This window comes from Mauremys mutica, chromosome 1 (genome assembly GCF_020497125.1).
Source record: "Mauremys mutica isolate MM-2020 ecotype Southern chromosome 1, ASM2049712v1, whole genome shotgun sequence".
In the NCBI taxonomy this organism is placed as follows: domain Eukaryota; kingdom Metazoa; phylum Chordata; order Testudines; family Geoemydidae; genus Mauremys; species Mauremys mutica.
This window is the reverse complement of record NC_059072.1, coordinates 204340197-204366985: the sequence shown is the minus strand read 5'-3', so window position 1 is coordinate 204366985 and position 26789 is coordinate 204340197. Positions and strand designations below refer to the sequence as shown.

The window sequence follows — 26789 nt, the reverse complement described above, 5'->3', positions numbered from 1 at the left end:
AGCGCACAGTCAACCTGTGGAACTCCTTGCCTGAGGAGGTTGTGAAGGCTAGGACTATAACAGCGTTTAGAAGAGAACTGGATAAATTAATGGAGGTTAAGTCCGTTAATGGCTATTAGCAAGGATGGGTAAGGAATGGTGTCCCTAGCCTCTGTTTGTCAGAGGGTGGAGGTGGATGGCAGGAGAGAGATCACTTGATCATTACCTGTTAGGTTCACTTTCTCTGGGGCACCTGGTATTGGCCACTGTTGGCAGACCGGATACTGGGCTAGATGGACCTTTGGTCTGACCCAGTACGGCCATTCTTATGTTCTTATAAAAGGCTTGGCTCTGTCAAGTGTTAAGATCTCCTGTGAAGCAATGAGTGCCCTCAACTCCCGTTGAAGGGATGAATGAACTCCTCTAGAATCTACAGCAACTCTATGATACCCTACAGAGGGTTTCACATGAAAGCACTTGCACCTTTTAGATTTTATTCGGTAATCCCTTTAAATCAGCATTCAAATTTTGATAGTGCAGGTCATGATTTTTCCCAGGATTAAATACTGGTGGACTTTGCAGTATCTTATCCACTGATAATAGGAAAACAGTGCTGCTAAAGCTGCACCATATGGTAGCCTCTTATAATGAGGCAAGTATAAATAAGTGCTTGTGGTGACTGTCTCCCCTGAAAGATCCAATTCTGAGAACTGTATCACCCATCTAGTTGCGTATGTCACAGTTCAAGGGACGCTACAGCTGTATTCCACCTCCATGGTCCACCAACAGCACCATCTTTAGGCTTCTGGCTCTCAGCCATCACTCCCTCCTGACCGGGAATTTGAAGTCTGCATAGCTCCCTCCCATACACTATGGTAGCATCAGCAAGCCAGTCTGCCTGAACAGGCCAGCACCTGTGTTTTGCTTTATAACCAGTGTATTGCCCAGAGTTATAAGTTACCACACAGCTCCTTCTAAGCAACCACATTTAGTCTTCAGGTAAAAGCATTATAGAGAAAACATATAAAAACAATAAAAGTTCCTAAAAGCATGCTAAAAAGCTCACTAAAGATCATCCCCCCCCACAACTCCAATCTAGGGCACTGGTAGGTTTTAATCCTTCAAAACCCACAGCTTGGTTTTTCCTATGGTTACAAGTTCATATCCATCTGAGGGCTAGTCTACACTGGCAACGCTAAAGCGCTGCCGCGGCAGTGCTGCCATGGCAGTGCTTTAATGTGGTTGCGGCGCAGCGCTGGGAGAGCTAACCACCTCAATGAGGGGCGTAGCTGGGGCACTGTTTACACTGGCGCTTTACAGCATTGCAACTTGCTTTTTCACACCCCTGAGTGAGAAAGTTGAAGCGCTGTTAATTGCCAGTGTAGACAAGCCCTGAGATCCAAGATTAGAACAAAAGTCATTTCTTTATACAGCTGGGGCCTTTGATCTTGGCCTTCTGTAACAGGTAATTGGCAGACAATGATCCTCTCCTCATGGCACAGCTTCAAAAGGCTGGGTTTTTGCATAACTGGAGTGGGGGAATTTGCATTAACTTTTCCCAAGGGATTCCGCAGGAAATCCACTTAACGCTTATTGTCCCCAAAGTCCATACTTCTCTGGCACATTTTCAGTATAGTCTTTAACTCCCAGGTCTTATATCTGTCACCATAGAGAGGTTACATATGATCCTAGCCCACAATAATACATACACTTAATGCAATAAGGTCTTTCAAGTATATTGCTGGAAATTGCCAAACCTGTCACAGCAGGACATAGGCTCCTGTGGAAGCCACAGAAGAGTATTTGCCAGAAGCTGGCAGTGGGCAGTAGGGGATGGATCACTTGATGATTACCTGTTCTGTTCATTCCCTCTGGGCATCTGGCATTGGCCACTGTCAGAAGACATGATACTGGGCTAGATGGACCTTTGGTCTGACCCAGTATGGCTTTTCTTATTTATAAGTGCTAAGTTTACAAAAAGTATCATCATCATTAAGAGAGAGATGAACAGAGAGAGCGAGAGAGAGAGGAAACCACAAAATAGCACTTCTGGTGTGAATAATAGTATGCAATTTGTAATTGCCTGCCCTACCTTAATTGAATGGAACTCTATCTACAACCTGGGAAAATTCTACCTAAAGAATGTTCACAGACAAATTAAGGTTCATTGACCAGGCAGGTGTAGTAATATACAGTAGTTATAAGCCACAAAATGTACATTAGCATTGTTACAGGCCTCAGGTATGTTGAGAGACTCAAGGCTGAAGCCAGAGTGCCTTCAGCCACTCAAGAGAGCAACCAATAGCATATTAATGCATATTCTAGTATTATGTGTTTCTAAATTTATGAGAGATGGCCTTATCTCACCAGTATAAATTAAAGTAGCATCTAATTAAGTCACACAGACATAACTGAAATCAAAATCAGGCATAGACAGCTTAGAGAAATAATCAGATTCATAAATAGGTTGTGATTCTTTTTTCCTGCCAAAAAAGTTCAACAAAAATGAAATCTTTTTCATTTAAAAAATAAAAATAAAATTCAATTCAATTAAAATAAAAAACAGTTTTTGTTGAAAAAGCTAAACCCCCAAAAGTTATATGTTCTGTTTTAGGTAAAAACTGATAAAGATACATATATTTAATATGGCTATTTATTTGGAAAGCTTTAACAAGTTTCCAATCCATTGCCAAGTAAACATCAGAACTAAAACATTGAACATTACAATACTGAGTTGGTTTTTTTGTTTAGAAAACCTTATGCAGTAATATAATTATGAAATCTCTCTATTTAGCAGGATGTTACTGTTTTATAGAGTGAGCCTCTGTAACCACTCAGGACATGTTGTTTCCGGAGACTTCATTAAACTGAGAGAAGCTAATAATTTTATTCATATTTATCAAACTATATTTATCAAATGACTTAGGTATGCCATTTTCATAGGTGACTGTACTTTGCGTATTGAATAAATGGTAAGCAAATATCTAAGTATCTCTTTGTCCCTTGTCCACTTTTGGGTGTCCATAATTGATATGTTAATTTTTTTATAACAGCCACCCCCCTTTTAAAAAAACATTTATCTAATATTGGGCTATTACTAGCAGTTATTAGCAAAGAGACTACATCTTCATTACTTTGAGTGTGACCATTTAGAGTAGGGGTATATCTACACAACAAAGAAAAATCCATGGCTTGCCCATGCCAGCCAACTTCGGCTTGCGGGGCTCCATCTGTGGGGCTGTTTCATTTCTGTGTAGACTTCCAGGCTCAGGCTGGAGCCCAGATTTAGGACCCTGCAGGGTGGGAGGGTCCCAGAGCTCAGCCTCCAACCCAAACCTGGCAGTCTACACAGCAATGAAACAGCTCCCCAGTCTGAGCCCCATGAGCCCAAGTCAGCTAGCATTGTCCAGCTGTGGGTTTTTCTTTGCTGTGTAAACATACCCTAGGAAACCCCAGGAGGATTAACAAAGGATCAATTGATAATAGCTAGCTAACAGTGTGCAGCATTTGGTTATGAGTCACATCCCAATACTCATTAAGGGTATGTCTACACTACAAGAGTAGTTCGATTTAACTTAGGTCGAATTTGTGGATTCGACCTGATGAATTCGAATTTGTGTATCCACACTAAGGACACTAATTCGACTTTGTGAGTCCACACTAACGGGGCAAGCGTCGACATTGGAAGCGGTGCATTCTGGGCAGCTATCCCACAGTTCCCACAGTCCCCGCTTCCCATTGGAATGCTGGGTAGAGCCCCCAATGCCTTCTGGGGGAAAAATATGTCGAGGGTGGTTTTGGGTAAGTGTCGTCATTCAACCGTCACTCCCGCCCTCTCTCCTTGAAAGCGCCGGCGGGAACTCTGTTCGCGCACTTTTCTGGTCAGTGACAGCGCGGATGCCACAGCACTGCGAGCATGGAGCCCGCTGCGATCATCGCTGCACTTATGGCCGTTGTCAACTCCTCGCACCTTATCGAACACCTCTTCCACAATCAGCTGCTGAGAAATCGGGCGAGGAGGCTCCGGCACCGCGGTGAGGACGTGAAGTGTGAGAGTGGCACAGACCTCTCACAAAGCACGGTACGCCGCGCCGTGGAGATTATGGTGGCAATGGGTCACGTTCATGCTATGGGACGGCGATTCTGGGCCCGGGAAACAAGCACGGACTGGTGGGACGGCATAGTGCTGCAGGTCTGGGATGAATCACAGTGGCTGCGAAACTTCAGGATGCGTAAGGGCACTTTCCTTGAACTCTGTGACTTGCTGGCCCCTGCCCTGAAGCGCCAGGACACCCGGATGATAGCAGCCCTAAGTGTGCAGAAGCAAGTGGCCATAGCCCTCTGGAAACTTGCAACGCCAGACAGCTACCGGTCAGTAGCGAACCACTTTGGCGTGGGCAAATCTACTGTGGGGGTTGCTGTGATGCAAGTAGCCCACGCAATCGTTGACCTACTGCTCTCAAAGGTAGTGACCCTGGGAAACGTCCAGGTCGTCATAGATGGCTTCACCGCGATGGGATTCCCAAACTGCGGTGGGGCTATAGATGGCACTCACATCCCTATCCTGGGACTGGCCCACCAGGCCAGCCAGTATATTAACCGAAAGGGCTACTTTTCAATGGTGCTGCAAGCACTGGTGGACCATAGGGGACGTTTTACCAACATCTACGTCAGGTGGCCGGGCAAGGTTCATGACGCGCGTGTGTTCAGGAACTCTGGTCTGTTTAGACGCCTGCAGGAAGGTAGTTTCTTCCCGGACCACAAAGTAAGTGTTGGGGATGTGGAGATGCCTACAGTGATCCTCGGGGACCCAGCCTACCGCTAATGCCCTGGCTCATGAAGCCCTATACAGGCGCCCTGGACAGTGACAAGGAGCTCTTCAACTACCGGCTGAGCAAGTGCAGAATGGTGGTGGAGTGTGCTTTCAGACATCTCAAGGGGAGATGGAGGAGCTTACTCACTCGCTCGGATCTCAGCGAAACCAATATCCCCATTGTTATTGCAGCTTGCTGTGTGCTCCACAATCTCTGTGAGAGCAAGGGGGAGACCTTTATGGCGGGATGGAGGGGGCATAAAATAAACATGGGGCAGCAGACACCTCGCAGAGTGACCCGGGTGCCTAGTGACTGCACTCTGTGTGTGACCTGCTGTTGATCCTGCCCCCATGTCTGTACCCTGTTAATGGTGGCTGTCCTATGCAATTAACAAACCCCTCCCCCCCCCTTCACACAAAGTGTTCTGCAAAGAAACATGACGGAAACAGTAATGAACAGCAAACTATTTTTAATACTCAACTACACAGTTGGGGGATGAAACTGGGATTTGGGATCGGGTGAGCCAGGAAGGCAAGCAATTCTCATACTTTAGGGAATGAGAGCTGTTTGGTACATGAGCGCTCTGCTGGGGTGGAGTGACAGTTTTCACGGCCCCTAGCGCCCCTCCTTCTTGTGATTTTGGGTGAGGGGGGGACAGGACTTTGTGGCGGGGGAGGGCGGTTGCAGATACAGTTCAGGGGGGCTCTCTGCTCCTGCCTGCGGTCCTGCAGAACATCCACAAGGCGCCGGAGCGTGTCCGTTTGCTCCCTCATTAGTCCAAGCAGCGTTTGAGTCGCCTGCTGGTCTTCCTGCCACCACCTCTCCTCCCGTTCGCTGTGTGAGCGCTGCTGCTGAGAGAGGGTCTCCCTCCACTGGCTCTGCTGGGCCGCCTCGGCTCTGGAGCAGGCCATCAGTTCAGCGAACATCTCGTCCCGAGTCTTTTTCTTTCGCCGCCTAATCTGCGCCAGCCTCTGTGAGGGGGATGCCGGGGCAGTTCGGGAAAGAGCTGCAGCTGTGTGATGGGAAAAAGGAAGTGATTTCCTTCCAAAGATACATGTTTGCGAACACTGAACACAGTCTACTCAGTTTCTGTGAACAAGACCATACAGGGCACCTAATCTCATGTGCTCTCAGGACAAGTTCGAATTTTCGGCATTCGCTTTCATTGCCTGGGGTCTTGCACTGGAGATCGGACAAGCGGGGCAGGACAGCAGAATCCGTGTAGCAGCCAGGCCTGGTAAGCCGTAAACTTTAGGCTGCTTAACAGTTAATGGATAGCAGGGCCCTCCTGCTGCAGGCAATCTGGAAAGCATAAAGTCTGACCCTGTTCCAGCCCCTCGCGGCTGTCCCCGTGAAAGATCCCTGTATGCTTTTCCTCTGCAGCCTACAACACGTGGCTGTTAAACGACGGTCATTGTTATGCAAAGGAAAAGTCAAGCATTCACAATAGTAACATTAAAGTAATTCCCCTAATTAGATGCAGCAGTCACAGAGCGAGATCACCCTGAGGCGGGTCTCCAGGACAAACAGAGAGCGCATGCTGTGTGAATCCCTGCACAGACCAGGGCCCTATGCTGCCATGCTGGTCGAGGCGATGCTCCCATTATACCTCAGGATGGCCTGGCGCGGAAGAGTGTGCTTCCACGGAGCACCCAATAAGGCACCTCTCCCCAGGAACCTCCTGCGGAGGCTTTTCGAGTACCTCTCAGAGAGTTCGTTGAACTGTCCCAAGAGGATTTTTGTTCGATCCCTATATGCATTGACCTTCTTTTTATATAGTTTTTATTCCTGTTTTGTTAAAAAATAAATGTTTACATGTTTATAGCACTTACCGACTGATTCTTCCCCTGATTCGGAGTCTGGGTTAACGGCCGGGGAGGGTTGGTAGGGGATCTCTGTGAGGGTGATGAAGAGATCCTGGCTGTCGGGGAAAGCAGTATTGTAACCGCTGTCGCCTGCCTCGTCCTCCACAAACCCTTCCTCATCTTCCCCATCGGTGAACATCGCCGAGAAATTGCCCCTTGACACTATCCCATCCTCAGAGTCCACGGTCACTGGTGGGGCAGTGGTGGCAGACCCACCGAGAATGGCATGCAGTGCCTCGTAGAAGCGGCATGTCTGGGGCTGGGCTCCGGAGCGTCCGTTTGCCACTTTGATTTTTTGGTAGCCTTGTCTCAGGTCCTTGATTTTCACGCGGCACTGCGTTGCATCCCGGCTGTATCCTCTGAGTGCCATGGCTTTGGAGACCTTCTCGTAGGTCTTTGCATTCCGTTTTTTGGAGCGCAGCTCCGAAAGCACAGACTCATCGCCCCACACAGCGATCAGATCCAAGACTTCCCGGTCAGTCCATGCTGGGGCCCTCTTTCTACTCTGAGATTGCATGGACTCCTCTGCTGGAGAGCTCTGCATCGCTGCCAGTGCTGCTGAGCTCGCCACGACGTCCACACAGGAAATGAGATTCAAAATGGCCAGACAGGAAAAGGAATTCAAATTTTCTCGGTGCTTTTCCTGTATGGCTGATCAGAACATCTGAGCTCGGACTGCTGTCCAGAGCGTCAACAGAGTGGTGCAGTGTGGGATAGCTCCCGGAGCTAGTAAGTTCGATTTGCATCCACACCTAGCCTAATTCGACATAGCCATGTCGAATTTAGCGCTATTCCCCTCGTCGGAGTACCGATTTCGAACTAAAGAGCCCTCTAGGTCGAATTAAATGGCTTCCTGGTGTGGACGGGTGCACGGTTAATTCGAATTAACGCTGCTAAATTCGAATTAAAGTCCTAGTGTGGACCAGGCCTAACAATTGGACCTGTCTACCATATATGCATTAAATCTTCTCTTTCGTCACAATTTGGCCAACATTTATCCCCATTCAATCTATATACTGTATATATTTTAACCTGACTGCTGTGAAATACCATTGAAATAGTATCTTAAAGACATTTTCTTTTATCATACCACCAACTGAGTCCTCTTTTCCAGATCAAAGCCCATTCCTCTGGGGTAATTAATGTATTCAAATCCTTTTCCCACCATGTCATATATGGACATTTCTTTTTTAGGAAAGTTGTCTGCAAAGATTAAGATATTAGTTATAATTTTTTGTTTCCTACTTGACCAGAAGCCATCATTTCTATTAAATTAGTTTCTGTATAAAAATTTTCTAGGAGGCTAAGTAATATAATGCCTAAGGTACTGGTACCATGGGAGAGTGGGTCAACTGATTATTATTATTATTTTATTTCTGGTTCATTTACTGAAAACTCAATTTTTGGACCAAAAAAATGGACATTTAATGAAAAAAATCTTGTATAAAAAAGGCAGTTTCTGTCCAAACAAACATTTTGACTGACAATTTTTGACTGGCTCTATTTATAAGTTATTGACAACTTTTTACCAGCCTTAACTTAACTTTAATTTATACGGTTTTCAGTGGTCGGCTATGGAGAGTGGAGTTCTTAAGGGAAGCCCTTGGGATTCTGTGCCTCTCCATATAGAGGAAACAGCCCCTTTGCTCCCCCCAGACTGCAGTTGTGACAGGCCCTTGTACAGGTCAAGCAAATGCAGGAAGGCTCCCTATGCATTCCCACCCTTCCTCCCACACCACACTGGAGCTCTGAGGTAGGTGTGTTGCTGTTAGCACAATAGAACAAAATACTGTATTAAAAAGAATCCCTCCTCCTTGTAATTCTCTTGCCTTTGAGCATGTAAGCACCTGCTTTTAGCTTTCAAATGGAGCTCAGTAAATGGAGTTCCAGTTTAGAAAAATAATGAAATTTAATTTTTGTTTTGGAAACATACTTCTCAGGTAAGAAATGTTAAGAAAATACTGCATAACATATGCAAAACAAATTATTGTTGCTTCATTTACACAGCAGCCGCCTCAGAGCCAATTCAGCAAAGTAAGTAGACAAACATTTTGATTCATAGCTACATCTAACAGGAACCTTCAGATATAGTCAGATATTAAAATAAACTCTTTTGTTATATGAACTACTTTTTGCTAATGTAAATCCCCAGAGTTTGAGAGTAATTAAGTATGTCAAGACTCACATTTTCCCCTCAGGTCTTCAGGCTCAAGATGTGCCCGTGCTAATATTGCAATCAGCTTCCTTTCTGTGCCCACTTGAATATAGAAAAGCCTTTGGTGCACTGATTAAAATCCCAGGACTGAGGCCTCTTGGACTGTGAGAACCACTTCAAGTATGTCAATGCAGTAACCATGGTAACCAAGCTACTCATGCATACTTGGTGTATATGAAGTCATGGCATAACGGTACAGGAAAATTTAAAATAAAATGGTTACAATCAAAATTATATTGCAGTTTAACACTGTACTGTTAGAGAATTAAAGGTAATACTAATTGTATGTGTTTACTTATAGCTTGTTAGATGTTTATCAGGTAAACAGATGGTTCCTGTCTATCACTGTATTCTGTTAATTCAGAGATTAAAAGGAAATATTAACATTTAGATAAACCTTGGGTGTAATAATGTCATTGTCTATATTTCTCTGAAGTTTGTAGCAAACTGTCTATGAACTGGGTAATGGATAATTACCTTATGCAGAGGAATGCAGATAGTTACTTATGCTTACATGGGAAATAGTTAATTCTATTTCAAAGACACTATTCTTCACCCAAGGAACATCTGCTATGAAGAAGCTAGCATAGCCTGCAAAAAATCTCTATTAAAAACTCTTGGGACCTGATCCTTTCATCTCAAATCCACTTAAGCTTCATCAGGGGAAATGTAAGCCGAAAGACTGAGATATCCAATTTCATTTTGGATCAGCCTGGTGTTGGACATTGGACTGCAACCCATGGACTAATTCTAAAAGAATTATTTGCAGTGCTAAAGCTCACCATCTCTACTGTGAAAGTAGAATGAATTATATTGTAAAAATAAGAATGGATTAAAGAAATGTTGTATGTACCTTTAAGCAGAAATAAGAAATGTTGAAATACAGGTGCCAGGAAAAGAAACATTAGGCATAAACAAAGGTGCTAATGGCAAAACATTAACAAAAGATCGGTAATAGTTAGTAAGGAAATAAGATATGCATGCCTAGCCCAGGTAAACTTATCTGATTCTGCTTCCTTTGTTATCTTGTTAAGTTCTCACCCTTTTATCTGTATAAATAAGATAGTTTGTGTCTTGCATGGTGCTCACATTATCTGGGTGTTATTAGCAGAGCGCTGTGCTAATAAAACAGAGTGGTCTGACAAACTGTGAGTCCTGAGTCTAACTTTGACACTACTATGAATCTGACCTAAGAACTCTGTTTCTACCTATATGTATAATGAGCCTTTAACCAATACTCTCCCTCTCTTTTCTTTTTTAATAAATCTTATTTATTTAATAAGAATTGGCTGTAAGTGTGTATTTGGGTAAGATCTGAAATATTCATTGACCTGGGAGGTAATGTGTCCAATCCCTTGGGATTGGTAGAACTTTTTATATGATGAATAAGATATTCAGTAATCCTCATCACATTTGACTTGTCTGTCTGGAAGGAAGCCCAAGGCTGGGTTGCTTTAAGGGAACTGTGTTTTTGCTTTCTAGGTGGAAGCTATTTTATTGCTAGCCTGCTGAATCCAAGTATTAGAATAAAAACAGTTTGGGGAATTTTCTGCCCCATTCTTTGCAGTTTTCCCTAATTAAGCAATCTCATTGTGCCCCCTCCCCCCAGGACCTGGGTCACATACCCTTTTGCTCCACAGAATATGCCAAAAGTTCTACTTGAGAGGCAGTCTAAGCCATCAATCTCTGAAAGATGCCTTCCTCAGTCCCATCTACACCTGTCCTCCAGTGCTGCTGCTACTCAGGGTCCTAAACAAAATCAAGCCGGACAGGGCCAGCTTTAGGAAGTGCGGGGCCCAATTCGAACAGTTTCGACGGGACCCCGGCCAGGATGACTTAAAAAAAAAACACTTGAAAAAAACCACCTTTCATTTCTTCCATGTATTATTTACATGTATTATTTACTTTCCATGACTATATACATAATAACAAAATTATATATTACATACATTACATCATATTGTATATGGCTCTTTTCTTACTCCCACTTGGGTACTTTCTACCAATATCTCTTGATCTCTTGCCCATATTGATAGAAGTCACCACATTCTAAAAGAATATTAATTATAGATTTTCACTTTCATATTAGGAAAATAATTTATGTTTTGATAGTTGTACAACTGATTTTCTTCAATAATGTTTATTTTATGCCCCCTCCTTCCCCTCAGCACCACCCGGCCCCGTGGAAACACTGCCCCCCACACCAGCGCCACCTGCCTCGCAGAAACAAACCCTCCTTCCTCAGCGCCACCCCGTCGAAACAGCTGTGGGCCAAAAAGGAAGGCTTGTGTGGGGGGGAGAAACAGCACACATAGGCAAAAAGAAGTATTCCATTCTATGCATCCGAAGAAGTGGGCTGTAGCCCATGAAAGCTTATGTTGAAATAAATGTGTTAGTCTCTAAGGTGCCACAAGGACTCCTGTTCTTTTTGCGGATACAGACTAACACGGCTGCTACTCTGAAACCTGGCACACATAAGATGACCAGATCACAGCAGTAAAATAGGACCCACCCCCTCCCCACTTGGTCCCACCATCACACCTCTCTTCACTCCCTAGTCCCCCGCTGACTTGCTGCGTTCCTCCTAGTCAGTCCCCCACCCACCACTCGCCTCCTTTCACTTTCTCCCTCCCCTGCCAGAAACCCCCATGCCTGCCCCTAGAACCCCTGCTGGCTCACTGCTCGCCTCTTTGCCCACCTGCCGCTTGCCCACCCGCTTGCTCCCAATTCACTGCTGCACCCCCCCCCCGAGTATATAGCCTTATTCAAAGACCCAGGGGTCACTATATTACTGCACACAGCAGTCAATCAATGCAGTTGTAGATAAATCTCTGCATTATGCATTTTTGTATAACTTTTACATGACTTTGTATTGAACCTAGTAATATGTTATAGCAGGCCCCTAAGGTAGTATAATTAAGGTAAAAGAAAAATGTCTTTTTGCTAGAAGTAGAATAAGATCTTCCCTCCACTTTGTAATCAATTGCCCTGTTGAATGAATGAGGTGTGAATGAGGAAGGTGTGGAAGGCAGGCACCTCCAGACAGCTGCAAACCTTGGAGAGGGGCTGGGAGCCAGACCAAGGAGCTTTGCCCAGGGCTGAGTGGGATGGAGTTTGGGTGCTGGGTGCAGGCTCCGGGCTGGGGCACGGGGTGGGGTGCAGGAAGGGTGGAGGGGTGCAGGCTCTGGGAGGGAGTGCGGAGGGGTGGGTGCAGGCTTTGGGACAGAGTTTGGGGGCTGGAGGGTGGTGTTCGGGGGAAGGGACTGCCATGTGGCTTCCTTCCTCCCCTGTTGCCCCTCACCATAGCCTCAGTGGGGGATGGAGCTGCCCCTTGCCCAGTGTTTGCAGGAGTGGTGGCTGGGGGGAAACCCAGTCAAACTCTGGTTTTACTCTTTCGCTGATGGGTCACTTAAACCCCTTACAAACCCCTTCCTGCCTCTCTCACTCCCCTTTTCTACTGGGCTTGTTTGATCTTTTCGGTGGAGCCAGATGAAAACCACAAACCCCAGTGAGAGCAACAGTCTGGAAGACTAGACTGAACCCACCACCCAGCCTAGTCCATCCCAGAGCCCAGGACTGAGGGCAAATGTCCCCCCACCCCCAGGCCACCTGCTTCAACTCCTGGCCTCTCCCAGCGCTGCCAATGATTCTGTGTGGCTGCATCGGGTGGGATTTCAAGCGGACCCCTCAACCCCCCACTAAATTCACCCCTGTTTTGCGACCACTCTGCACCAAGAGCACCTTCCTTCCCTGCCCTAGAGCTGCTGGATGGCTAGAAAGCTGAGCTGGGCATTTGATTGATCTAGAATATTATCATGCCCCCCTCGCAAAAAAAACCTTAATATCCACAAAGCTTTGGGGGGGGGCTATTTCCCCCCCCCCAAGCCGGTCTATTTTATTGTTGCAGGGCAAATGAAGGAGCCATGGTTTAATGGAAATATTCAGCCCCTACAGCGGTCTTGCAGCAGGGAAAGCAGAGTTGATGGGAAGGAAACTGGTTTGGATAGGAGCCCCTGTCCTCCTCCTTTGCAAATAATTTGGAGAGGGGAATCTGATCACTCAGTGCCTCAGTTTCCCCTCCTGCGAGGGGGGGGGAGGGGAGATAAAAGTCTCAGCCTGCTGTGTTGCAGACCTTTTGCATTCTCCCCTCTTGATGTATTTGATTTCCTCCTCCAAACCTCCCTCTCTCTCACATGAGTTCACAGCACTAAGTACCGGCTCGGGGCTTTTTTCCTGGGTTACATGATCCCGACTTTAGTTTTGAAACAGACACAGGCAGGCACAAACTCACACTCAAACACCAACACCACGTAAACCACAAAACCAACCCAATATTACAAACCTATGGGGAATCACAGGGTCAAACACTCGCCGTTGGAAGCCCCAGCAGCTGCTCAGGTGAGTGAGGTCCACTGCAGAGATTCCTGTCTCCCACCGGACCAGAAGTTCCCTCGGCGTCTCCTCCAGGTGAGTGCTGGGGGTGGGGGAGGGGAAGGAAGGCTGCGAAGCACATGTGCCTTCTCCCCGCTCCCCCCTCGCCCCTTCCCCCTTCCCCCTCATGACCTGCAAGTACAGCCAGGGCTGCCTCTGCCTCAGCCCTCTGCCGGCCAGCATCTCTCGTTGCCTAGCAACAACAGCTGCTGCTTCCGGGAGACGCAGAGCTTTGCTTCTGGGAGAGACGCTGCCGGCGCGGGGCCCAATTCGGGGGAATCGGGCAAATCGGCCTAAGGCCAGCCCTGAAGCCGGACACCAGCTTGACCATCTTGGCCAAGACAAATTTGGTACCCCTACCTGATAAGCCTCACATCTAGTCTAGCCCTACAGCTACCGACTTTTCCCAGCCTGCTAATTCAGGATTCAGGACACATTCTTCAGCATGAACAAGCTACAGGTGGCTATCATCTCCACTCAGTGAATCAATGAGCTGGGCCTTTAACGACTGATACCCCCTACACAGTTTTCTATAAGAAGAATGACCTGATTGAGATGAAAGTCTGAGGACATCTCAGGTAAAAACTGGGGATGTGGACAGAGGGATACATTCTCTTTATGCACCATAGTCTTTCATCCTAAACCCCATCTGACCAGGGAGGAAGCCTCCCAGGAGAGATTTCAGAAATGAACTCCCTACTTTGGGGTAAGTAGGATGGCAAATGGCAGAATGCTGGATGTAGTGGGTTGTTGGCAACCCACCATAGACACTGAAACCCTTAATTTGGTATGAGATTTTATTGTGGCAGAGATTCTGATCAAGGGACATGGGTTGGGACTGATATCCTGCTGAGGTATGGAGTTTACCCTGAGGGATAAAATATGCACAGAAATTGGAACTCACATTGTTGTAATTTGCCAGAATGATGCCACTTATGTATGAAGGGTAACCACTGATTGCAGTCATTTATGCCTGTACAAAACTGAATGCAATGTGGATGGAGCCAGTCAGAAAATAGGAAGGAGGGGGCTATCCACAATGGAAAATGTTGATGAAATCAGAAAGTCATTTTCATTGAAATTTTACATGGAACATTTTGAGTTTTTGACAAAACAAAAATTTAAGAATGAAAATATGTCAGTTCCGAAATGCCACCATGGTAACGCATGCTACCACTCTTCCCTATGGCCTGGTGTTCCCACTCAGATTAAATCTCTCATGAGACATCTCGGTCTTTCCTCTTGATGCAGGGAGGTGGCATACCATGACGCTTCCATGGCTACAGTGCATCATGAGAGATGAATTCCAGCTGGGTCCATAGAGGAAAATGGGAAGACGTGGCCCCTGAACTACAACTCCCATGAAGTAGTAGCAGCATTTCAAATGGGGTTTGGACTTTTGGTTTTCAACAAAAAAAATCAAAATTTTCTGCAAAAATGTTTCCAAAAAACAGTCTTAATGGAAATTTTTCAGCCAGTCCTAAGTGCAGCGTATAAAACACTACTGGCCCAGAATTCTCCACTCACTGACAATGAATGACCTCTAACAGAACTCTGTGAAAGGTCTGAATTCTTCAAGGCTGATAGGTAATCAAAAACAACTTGAAGGGAAGAATTCACATAGCCCTGGACCTTGAATAGTTTTTACCCCCCTATGAAGTGGATGTAAATCATTACTATTCTGATTTGTTACCATTTTACACCTATTTAGCGCTCATTTTGCATTGGTGTAAATGACCACATAAGGTGCAGGGCAGTAAAGTATCAGGCCACAGGAGCCAAAGAAATGGGCCTGTTTTTCTTTTCTTCCTTCCTTTGTAGTCAATTGAGAGCATTGTTGTGGGGGAGGTTTTCCACTGAGATATAAGTGCACTGTCAATATTTGCCTGTCAGGTTTTCTGGCTCTTTGGGTAAAAAGTAGCTTTGCCATGTCTTATACAGACTTTTATAATATGGCTGTCATAGGGTGGCTCGCCCTTTAAGGGGAAATGGGTCTCAGCCCCTCTTGTGACACACATACCTTGCCTTCCCTGGTGGGGAAAATGGGTTCATGACCCAATCAGGCCTCTGGGATAGATAAGGAGAGGTGTGGATAATGGGAAAGAGAAAGAATGACTCTAGAGAAGGAACCAAGACCTACGAGCTGCTTCTTACTGAAAAGCAGTGGTGGGGGGAGGCTACTGCCCCCTGCAATGGAAATATTATGGGGCTGACCTATGTTTCTGCCCCTGGATATTTCCTCTATACCTGGGAAGGGTATGATATGGGGCATCTTGGCCCTGGCTCCTCTTCCAGCCCAGCTGGGAAGAAAAGGGGCACCTGGAGGTGGGGGCTGGATCCAGGCTGGATGGGGAAGGGGTGGCTGGGTGGAGTCACATAATTCAGGTCAGGGTGAGGGCTGTTTCCCCTCCAGGACAAGAGCCACTTCTAGTTATATAAAAGCAGCAGCTGAGACAGGGAGCTAGGTTGTGGCTGCTCTGGGTGCCAGGGACAGGAGGGCAGGGACACCATGCTGCTGCAGCCACCCTGACCACACTGCTTCCTCAGCCTGCCATGCATCTTCAAGGCCAAGGTGAGCGCCTGCTGCCCTGCCGCTACCAGAGTTCCTGGCACTGCCTGAGTTCCCTCTGCACCCCAGACTTCTCGGTGCACACCTCTAGCCTCAAACTTCAGCCCCTCCATTCAAAATGAGCTTCTGGCAGGGAGCACCCCAAATAGCACCAGAGGAGCTGTGGGGGAGAGACTGAAAAGATCCCAGAAAAGGCTGAAAGCCACACAGACTCAGGACATCTGTCACATTCTTTTCCACTTCTAGTTTTAATTCTTTTGGCTTGTATTCTCCTACAGCCTGGGTAGTCAACTATTTTTTGTCAAGATCCAAATTTCTTGGTCAAGGTATAGTCAAGGTCCAGACTCCAAAGGAAACTTCCAAAGAGAAGCCAAAGGGAATGATAAGCCATTAGAGGATGCTGGAGGCTAGAAAAGGCTGGGGATTGAGTGAGTGCCAGGGGGTGCCCCAGGATAGCAGCAAAAGCTGACAGTCTGGCAAGGCAACATACAGAGAGGAAAAGGCTGATCTGATCAGGACAGTCTCTTTCTCCCAGCCAGAGATGGGGGGTTAGCTGGTCTGAGGGGCACTAACAAAAGCTGGCAAGGAAAGATGCAGATGTACCTGGCCCAGGCATACAGTGCTTTGCTCTACGTGTTTTGTACCTTTGGCGGAAGGAATAAATAGTGCTTTGCTCTGAGGCAGTGTTTGAGTCATTTTAATCAACAATCTGGTCACAGGTCCCCATAGCGAAAGGACTGACAGGTGCTAAATGCAGTTGGCCTGTTGCATTAACATAGTTGGGGAAACAGTGGGGCAGGGTGAAGTGTAGGAAGTCACGCCCGTCATGCAAGAGGCACTAAAAGGGAACTAAGATGCAGTTTGCCCTGTAACTGTGACATGTACTATGGTTAGATTAACGCTTCTGTGGACAAACAGAAGACCTGACCTAAAATGTGTTTATTTAAACTACTGTACAATGGAAATCACATTAATTTTTAAAGGCCAGTTCAGAGATAAGCGACACAAAGCTTGTACACAGGGATCTTCTTTGGAGTTTTCAGTGCTGAAGTTCTTTATCTTCTAATACAGTTTCAAAGCACAACTGTGATTATTTACTGAGTGCCGATAGTGTACTTAGCAGAGTACAAACATGGAGGAAGACACGGTCCCTGCCCCAAGGAGCTTACAATCTAAAATTAGACATAGACGGTACTGTTAGAACATATAAAGCTAAGTCTGAGATCTTGTCAGCCAGAATTAAGATGACCCACTTTAACAAAAGACCAGAATACCAAATATATATATAATATAGGGCAGAGTGGTGTCTTGTGTTTTGGGGCTATATAGATGTCTATACATGTGTTGGTGCGAAAGGCAATGGTGGGTTGTTTGGGGGGAAGAGGTGTTTTTATTTTCTCTGGTGCTGCACGGACTTGTGCTTCCTGAAGAGGAAAAAGCAAATATATAAATAAAATTAGCACTGTCATAGAACTTCACATACAAAGCACTGTACAACATTAGGGCACGTTAATTCCCAAGCCGTGGAGGAACCCAGTGCTGGGATGGGGGTAGAGTGAAAAGTGGGAAGGCTGGCCCCTCATCCCTCACAAAGCTGTGCTGAGACACTGGGTCTCCACCCTGGCATCCATGGATCTGCTGTGGGTGGAAGCCCAGATACTGAAGTCACTGGGAATTCCATTAACTTCAAGGGGCTTTGGATCAGCTTCTGCCTGTACTGCAAAGAAGGAGAGAACCTGTCCCACCAGGGGACAATCTGCTAGAAACGCTGAATTTCCCATTCCCTAAACAAGTGTTTTCCCAGTTGGGAGCTGATCTGGCTCTTAATCACCCTTTCTTCTTTAAGAAGGAAAAATAAAGAAAACCTGGGGAATTAAATACAAAAACATACTTTGATGTAACACTAAATTAACAATATTAAACACTCAGCCATCCGGTCATGGAAGCATTAAGAGGTCCTATCTCCTCTCACCTGGCAAGTGTAAGTCAGGAGTAACCCTTCAAAGTCAATGGAGTTGCAGTGATGAAGAATGGAGTGAACTCACCCACATCGGACATATTGAGTATGATGATTAGTTTCTACTGCTGTGTCTATATCTTAATACAGAATGGGCTCAGTCCTGGAGTTGCATATGCATTCAGAAATGTACGTACAACTCCAGTAGGAGATGCGTGGCTATTTCTAAGGGAAAAATTGAGCTCCATATGTGCTAGGTGAGTTTCACAGAGAATCTTAACCTTTACATTTCCAGATGTCAGTGTTTAAAATGGGAACTTATTAATTTATTTAATTATTAATTATTATTATCATTGTTATTATTATCATGGACAATTTTACTTTTTATATAAAAAAGTGCTTTGAATAGCACCAATTATCATTTTTACAAACCATGTAAATATTCCAGTTGTGCAGGAAGGAAGGAAAGTTCAATGTACTGGTGAATAGCACTTAGTATGCAGCTACTGTAAAACAACTCTTTAGTTATAGTAGGTGACGCAAGTCTATCAGATCACTATGATTTTGATCCATTGGCAAAATATCAATGTGGGCAAAAAAAATCTGGGAAGAATCAAATCAATCGAAAAAAATTATCCAAACCACAGTATACGGCTTTAGGTATTTAAAAAAAAAAAGATGCATGACTCTAGGGACTAGTGATAAAAGTACACTTTAAATACATCCACTTGGCCAAAAAAGAGGGTGCGATTCTCTCTGTCTTCTGCTTGTTACCAGCCAAATCAGAGCAGTGATAATGGCAGTCCTTGGTAGAATTGAACATCTCAGCTTACTAGTTAGGAGACTTGCCCCCTCTGACGACATCTATACATGGTTGAGGCCATAACAAGGGGTGAAAAGGATAAGTATTGGTCCTAGGGTGACCAGACGTCCCAATAAAATTGGGACCGTCACGATATTTAGGTGTTTGTCCTGTGTCCTGACCGATCTTTGGTCGGGACGCAATTTGTCCTGATATTTCGTTCCACTGGCAGCACTCGCCTTTTTTATTGTATTTATTTATTTATTGCTGCTCCGTCGGCAGCACTCACCTTTTTTTTTGTTTTTTCCCCTCTTTCTGCTCCGCTGGCAGCACTCAGCTTTTTTTTTTATTTTTTTGCTCCGCTGGCAGACCCTTCCCCACATGTGTCCCGATATTTTCTCCCTCTCATCTGGTCACCCTGATTGGTCCCTGAAATACTGAGTATGGAAACCGCCACACCCTTTCTGTATTTTCTTTAGGGATAAGGAGAGGGTTTATGTATAAGGGCTAATGCTTGGATTCCTACCTTCCTCCTATTGCAAAAATAAATATAAAAACCAGCCATCTGCTGAAGTTAAAGGGGCACTGTCCCCTTAAAATCTAGTCAAAAAGTAGTTAAAAAGTAGTTTCACACACTACACCTGCCTTTGAGGCTTCCTGATGTACTTTTGATTTTACAAATCACTTTTCATATTTAAATATATATATTTCTCTGACCTTCGGTTGTCTAAAAGACTCACAAACAATAGGGAAAACTGACTGACTATATGGGGGTGGGAACAGTAAATTGACTATACGCAAAGTGCTGTCAAATGTACAAAGTAAACAAACAGGAAAATATTCTTTTGTCTGTAATCTCAATTCTAATCACCTGAGGTGTTACTTGTAATAATATTAGGTGAAATTTCAGGCAGAATCAGGATTTTCAAGTCTATGATGTTTCCTTACGCTTGGTTAAAAACTAAAGCAAGCTGACTTCATAATTACCTGAAAAACCCTTTGGAGAAAAAAAAAGCCATACAAAAGTACTAAGATTCTTCCTCTTCCTCCTGTTCTTCTTCTTCTTCCTTGTTTGTAGAACGGGGGTACAAAAGTGATCACAGGAGAGTCGAAAGAAAAATGAGCAGTCTTGAAATACAGATCCCTAAATCTGCAACTGTATCTAGATTATGTATCTAGCAGATGTCACATTCATTAGTGTAAAAAACAAAAATAGCACAGATACATTTCATGCAGGTTTTCTTTTTAAAAAAAAACCCATACACACAGTGCTCTAGCTTTACAGTATTAAGAGGCAAGCTTTGGGGTATAAAAACACCTTTCACAGAACTGTTGGGGGAAAAGATACATCTAAGCTGTAAATAGATGCTAAAGATTAGATTTTGAATACACATGTATGCAAATATGTTAAGCATCTGTTGTTTTAGATAAGACCTTATTCTACAGCAATGAGAAAGTCAACATGCATGCCTGTTGACATGGGAGTGAAGTAACAACAGGAATTGAATATGAGCCCTCCTCTAGTCTGCAATAAGGGAAAAGAGGAACTCAAATACTGCAAGCCTTCTACAAATAGAGAACTGTTATAAAGGAAGTGTTAAGAAACAATGAAATCAAGATCAGGATGGGCCAAACTATATGTATTCTTTGATCTAAGCTACTGCAAAGCCTGAAGTCATTCAGAGCCAAATAATAAGCCCATGTTTCCAACATGTTCTTTGCTTTTTGAGATATAGAATGAATTTCAGAAATGAAAAAAAACCAACCCTTTCTGACTAAGGAACATCAGCCAGCCAATGAAGCCATTATCTGATAGTTGCCATTTCCATACTACAGAGGAAACAGCCTATGAGTACGTCTACAATGTAATAAAAGACCCCTGGCATGGGCACCACTGTCATAGGTTAGTTGACCTGAGCTCACAGGACTCGTGCTGGAGGGATATAAAATTGCAGTGTAGACATTCAGTCTCAGGCTGGAGCCTGGGCTCCAAGACCACATGAGGAAGGAAGGCCTCTAAGTGTGGGTTCCAGCCCAACCCCAAATGTTTACACTGCAATTTTATAGTCCTGTGAGCCCAAGTCAGCTGGCCTGAAACTCAGTTCCGTGGATTTTTTAATGACAGTGTAGAGTAGACAAACCTGTTTGCTCTGTCTTCCTCTGCATAGCAAGTGAAGCTTTTAAAAGGCAGTTCTACTCTGAAAGTGACTAAAATGGCATTGTAATATTTTGCATTTATTGTCCTTCAGTGATTTCTGGATCAAATCTGCTCCCTTTGCAAGTAAAAAGTATTACTAACTACCACAAAGTCCACCCACATTGTGAAAAATTAAGGTGGGTTCTTTCAGGGTTGTGCATAACCAACAATTAAAGATTGAGTAACTAGACTTCAGTTAAAAGTTCTGATGATGGTATGTGAGGCAGAATATAACCCAGAACTATGTTGACTCTGCAATTCTATAAAAAAAATTGCTTGAGTCAGCAAAGTTAATGGTTGTAACTAAATACACACGTGGGTGTGAGTACGAAGGTGCCAGTTTAACATAATTACATTAAAGAACCATTCCTGCAAAATCAAACTTTATAAAGCAAACTTTATAAAGCACTAAAATGATCTTCCCCTTAGATTAACTGAAGTGGAAAATGCCCATCCAAATGGAATTTCATACTGCATCTTTGGAAGTATTTCCAGTCTATCCTTAAGAAGGATTTCTTTGGCCAGTGTTGTTGAGAACAATCCAAGAAGGCTCACAAACAACTCACATCTTTCCAGGTTTTGCATATTGGATTTGAAATTCAAATCCATTAAATTTACAACATCAAGTGTAGAGATACATTCAAAAAAAAAAAAAAAAGCTCTGCATGACATTGCTGTGATGTATGAATGTTCAGTGAGATGCTGGAGCAGAACCTAGGGAGAAGGCTAAAGAGCATCAACACAGCAATAAATGGATGCAGATTCCTTCCATCTTTTGCAAGGGAGTCTCACTTCTCTCAGGTTTCAGAGTAGCAGCCGTGTTAGTCTGTATCCTCAAAAAGAACAGGAGAACTTGTGGCACTTTAGAGACTAACAAATCTCTCAAGTTTAGCGTTGGAAACCACAGCAAAAGGGTTTTTACTCTTCTGAGGCACTGGCTGATAGAAGGAGTGAACAGAGAAAAGCTGGGGCATCCCTAGCTATGGGCACCTTGTAGGTCTACATGACACAACACTGACTATAGCCATGTGTCATAACTATAAAGGGAAGGGAACAGCCCTCCTGTGTACAATACTATCAAATCCCTCCTGGCCAGAGACACCAAAATCCTTTTACCTGTAAAGGGTTAAGCTCAGGTAACCTGGCTGACACCTGACCCAAAGGACCAATAAGGGGACAAGATACTTTCAAATCTTGGTGGGGGGGAAGGCTTTTGTTTGTGTGCTCTTTGTTTTGGGGGTTGTTCGCTCTTGGGACTAAGAGGGACCAGACATCAATCCATGCTCTCCAAATCTTTCTGAACCAGTCTCTCCTATTTCAAACTTGTAAGTAACAGCCAGGCAAGGCGTATTAGTTTTATCTTTGTTTTCTCAACTTGTAAATGTTCCTTTTTGCTGAGAGGATTTACCTCTGTTTGCTGTAACTTTGAACCTAAGGCTAGAGGGGGTTCCTCTGGGCTCTATGAATCTGATTACCCTGTAAAGTTATTTTCCATCCTAATTTTACAGAGATGATTTTTTACCTTTCTTTCTTTAATTAAAAGCCTTCTTTTTAAGAACTTGATTGATTTTTCCTTGTTTTAAGATCCAAGGGGATTGGATCTGGACTCACCAGGAATTGGTGGGGGGAAAGGAGGGGGGATGGTTAAATTCTCCTTGTGTTAAGATCCAAGGGGTTGGATCGGTGTTCACCAGGAACTTGGTGAAGAAGTCTCTCAAGACTATCCCGGGAAGGGAGCTAGTACCGGTATTTGGGAGTGGTGGCAGCAAAACCAGATCTAAGCTGGTAATTCAGTTTAGGAGTTCACATGCAGGTCCTTGTATCTGTACTCTAAAGTCCAGAGTGGGGAAGGAACTTTGACACATGTATATATAATAAATCTATGAGAGAACATAGTGTTGTGGAGATATTTAGGATGTATTGGCTATTTTCCAGTATGAATCAGCAATTAACTCCCAAGAGTAATTAACCTTACTGAGGATATTAGGGAAAGATTTAGAACATAAACGTGCAATCCTGGATAGGCTCTAAGAATCTTGGGCAGGGAAAAGTTGCCCTGTATAGACAACAACACCTTAACTGGAAGGATGGTTTTTAAGGTTTCAAGATATTTGTAAAGCATAATCAAGATCGTTTTAAATTAATGAGTTTCAAAGGAAATGAGTGTCTTGAGAACCCACAGGAAATTTTATTAAAGAGCCTTTGAAAGAAAGATTCTTTTCATTTAGTTTCTAATTATCAAGGTCAAAGGTCTGCTGCTCAACCAGTTAGATAAGGGCACTGAACAATAATTGTCCCTAACCAGACTTTAATATCAGTATTTTGACTTTGGAAGTGGGTAGATGTCACAGAGATTTGTGAATTTGCTAAGTTCTGTTGGAGTAGATGGGGATGAGTGGGCACTGCAGGCATGCACACACCATAATTGAAAACATAGTGTCTGAACGTTCTACTGCACCTCTGTCACTGGGTGTTCTTCCTCCTTTTCCTACACAAAAAGATACAGAAAAGATTTTTAAAAGGGCAGATCTAAGAAAAAATGTCAAAGGTCATAGAGGGAAAACATAGGTGAGACTAAAACCAACTTAAATTAAAGCAATTATGTGGAATAATGAGCTATATTTTGAGGTATTGTTCCCTTGGGACTCACTCCCAAAGAACACTTACACTGTGGTTCTACTCTGAAAAGTGACAACAAAATTATGATAATAGAGTCCTATATCTTTTGTCACTTAATGACTTCCAGTCAATTCTTCTCAGTTTACAAAGCACTGCTGTTTTTTCTCCTAATTGTCCACCCTGCAAAATCAAAGTAATACTTGCTATGGGCATGTATATAGTGAGTTCTGAGGGAAAAGTGAGGCAGTTTGCTTATGGCCTAAGGAATTACTGAGACGTGGCAGGCATCTATGCTATAATACAATTTTGAAAACAAGGTTCTAAAATAGTTTGGCCCCGACCCCACTGGCTTGCCAAACAGTGTTAGAAACTGGTTCAACTGGGATATGATTCAAATAGGATTCCATATTGCAGCCTGAGCCTCAGACTGAGGTCTGATGTTAAAATTCAGCAAGACAAACAGTATATGACAGTAGTAGCTAGTGACTCTAGTCAGGATCAGGACCCTGTTCTGCTAGATGTTGCATAAAACACATGCAAAATCACAGTCCTTGCCCCAAATACCTTATGATGAGAAAGGACAACAAACAGCTAAAAGGTAGGGAAAAATTACAACGTCCAAGTGAAATGGGCAGGGTGAAGAAGGTTAGCCTTCTTCATTTCATGCAAGGTGGGAAATGGGGATTAAAAAAGAGGTACCAGAAAAGAGAGGGAAAGGATGATGTTGATGGAGTGAGAGAAGAAAGAAAGAAAGAAAGAAAGAAAGAAAGAAAGAAAGAAAGAAAGAAAGAAAGAAAGAAAGATGGGAGACTAGAGAGGGGGAGGCAACACTTGGATCAGGCCACTGATTAGAGCAGCATTCATACTCTTCAGAAGTCAAAGTGTAACTGTTCCTTGTGACAAGCAGAGGACCAAGTATATGAAGGTTGTTTCTACTGCAGCAGCTACCTAGGTGACTTTCATAGACAACCACAGGAGTTTTCCTTCCCCTGCTGTTCCTGGCCACATGAGTGAATTAGGGGTGGAGCTGCTGAGGCCAAGTGGCCCAGAGCATATGTTGACAGGTTTAGTGGGGAGTGTGTAGCGAGGAAGGCTGTCAGACATGGCATGTATTACTCCTAGTTCCTGAGGCTGCCGCTGATGTGCATGAGGGGTTTTTCCAGGGCTTTGGGGCCTTTCATTGGCCTCATCAGCAGCTTAACCTCATTGGCCTTGGCCAATGTTTCTCAAATGCGGCCACCATGTGGCCACCAGGGGCTTTTCTTGAGGCCATGACAGCCTCCTGGGATGGGAGGAGCAAAGCATCAGGCCCTCCCTCCTTGTGGCCCAGGCTGCACAGCAGCGAGTTCTGGCTAAAGCCACACAATGGCAGGCGCTGGCTCCTGGCTCCAGCCACACAGCCCTGGGATCCAGCACCCAGCTCCAGGCTCTGGCCGTGCAGCGGCAGGCACTGGCCCTCCACGCTGACCCACAGCTCTGGCTGCGCAGCAGTGGGCTCCAATCCCTGGCTCCAGCTATGCAGTTCCTGTCCCCAGCTCTGGGTTCTGGCTGCGGGCACTGAGCCCCAGCCCTGGCCACATGGCAGCAGGCACCAGGCACCAGACCCTGGCTCTGGCCATACGACAGTGGGGCTCATCACCCACCCCCATCTCCCCTGGCCCCCGCTGCCTCTCACAGCCTTATATCCATTCCCTTCCCTCCCCCCACCCCCAGACCCTGCTTCCTTCCTGGCCTCACATCCATCCCCCACATTGCCCCCACCCCTGCTGCCTCCCCCGGCCCCGCACCCATCCCATCATCACCTCTGGCCCCTGCTGTCTCCCCCTCCACCCCCCATCAACCCCCAATCCGGGGCTTAATGGGTCCTGGGGCTTACTGAGAGAAGTGATATTAACAAACATATAAGTGTCACTTGTCACAGCAGACTTACTAGCTATCTGTGAAAAGTGATACCTGTATGTTTGTTAATATTACTTATCACTTTTCACTGCCTCCCAGGTACCTACTAAGTGTGCTCTGATGTTAACAAATATACACATATTCACAGCAAGCCCCAGCACCCATTAAGCCCTGGATGAGAGGGGGGCAAGGGGGAGGCAGCATTATTTTTGTTATTATGTCAAAAAAACCTAAAACTATACATTCCAATTCTTTGGATGTGAACGTGTGCATATTTAATTGTTTTTCCTAAAGTTAATTAAGCATTTTAGGAAAAAAGTATCAGTGCAGCCACCAGTGAGAGTTGGTGGCCACACTTTGAGGCCACCAAAAATTTGTTGTGAGAACCCCTGGCCTTGGCTACTTAGGAGTGGAGCTTTTGAGGCCCAGTATCCTGGAGCGGCTCCCAGCAGGGATTGGGTGGGAAGAGCTATCTGGCCCTACATTTACCACCATTTGCGGCTAGTTCCTGATTCTGCTGTTGTAGCTTTTGTTGTGGAAAGGCCTTCCAGAATCTGGGCTCTTCCATACAACTCCTTAATTGAGACAGAGCCACAGCTTATTGTATCAGCTGTCGTATGTTTCTTGGCACAGATCAAGATATCTGTAACTAGCCAGGATTCCATTCAAATTTTTCTATGACATAATCACCAGCACAATTAAACAGGCTGGATTAAACTCTGCACTGAGCTTTCCTTTTTAAATTGTATGAAACAAAATAGTGAATAGAGCCAAAATGTGAATACAAGGTTCAAAACTTTGTGTTGATTTAGGCATGAAATATAAAACTACAGTGCTGTAACTGTCTGGTTTGAATGAGCAGGAGTTGGTCAACATGGTAAACTGAAACTCCAACGGGGACCTGACTACAGTTCAGAAGATGCAACCACATGGTTGCAAATTACAGTGGGCACTGATGGAAAGGTCACCATTTCAGAACACGAGACACACTGATGGCTTCTAAATTAACTGTACCAATCAGGAAAAAACCTGGGCATGGACAGCTCAGTGAAAACCTTGACGCAACGACCAGATATGGTCAAATAAGCAAACAAAATGGGTTAGGCTATAGAATAAATAGAGAATAAAACTGAAACTCACCTTAAAGACTGACATCTACCTCTTTTATGTACTTATATAGCTTTCATTACCATTGTACCTGAGTATCTGACAATCTTTAACATATTTATCCACACGCCATCCCTGTAATGTAGGGAAGTGCTATTGTCCTCTCTTTACAGATAGGGAACCATACAGAGTCTAAGTGGTTTGTCCAATTTTGTATAGGAAGTCCAAGGCAGGGCAGAAAATTTAACCTAGATCTTCTGAGTCCTGGGCTGGCACCCTAACTGCTACAGCACCCTTCCTTTCTTCAGTTTTGGTTACCCGCTCTTACAAAGAAT

General features: G+C 44.6%; 1 protein-coding gene across 1 annotated transcript in view; it reads right to left on the bottom strand.

Annotated features, from left to right (window-relative positions):
* Positions 1-16554: 16554 nt before the first annotated feature.
* LOC123362152 (SH3 domain-binding glutamic acid-rich protein-like) overlaps positions 16555-26789 on the bottom strand; it is a 46360-nt gene continuing 36125 nt past the window's right edge. The window contains 3 exon segments of the mRNA XM_045002496.1: positions 16555-17162; positions 17164-17297; positions 23288-23317. Coding sequence (XP_044858431.1) covers positions 17039-17162; positions 17164-17297; positions 23288-23317 — 288 coding nt within the window. The 3' untranslated portion in view covers positions 16555-17038.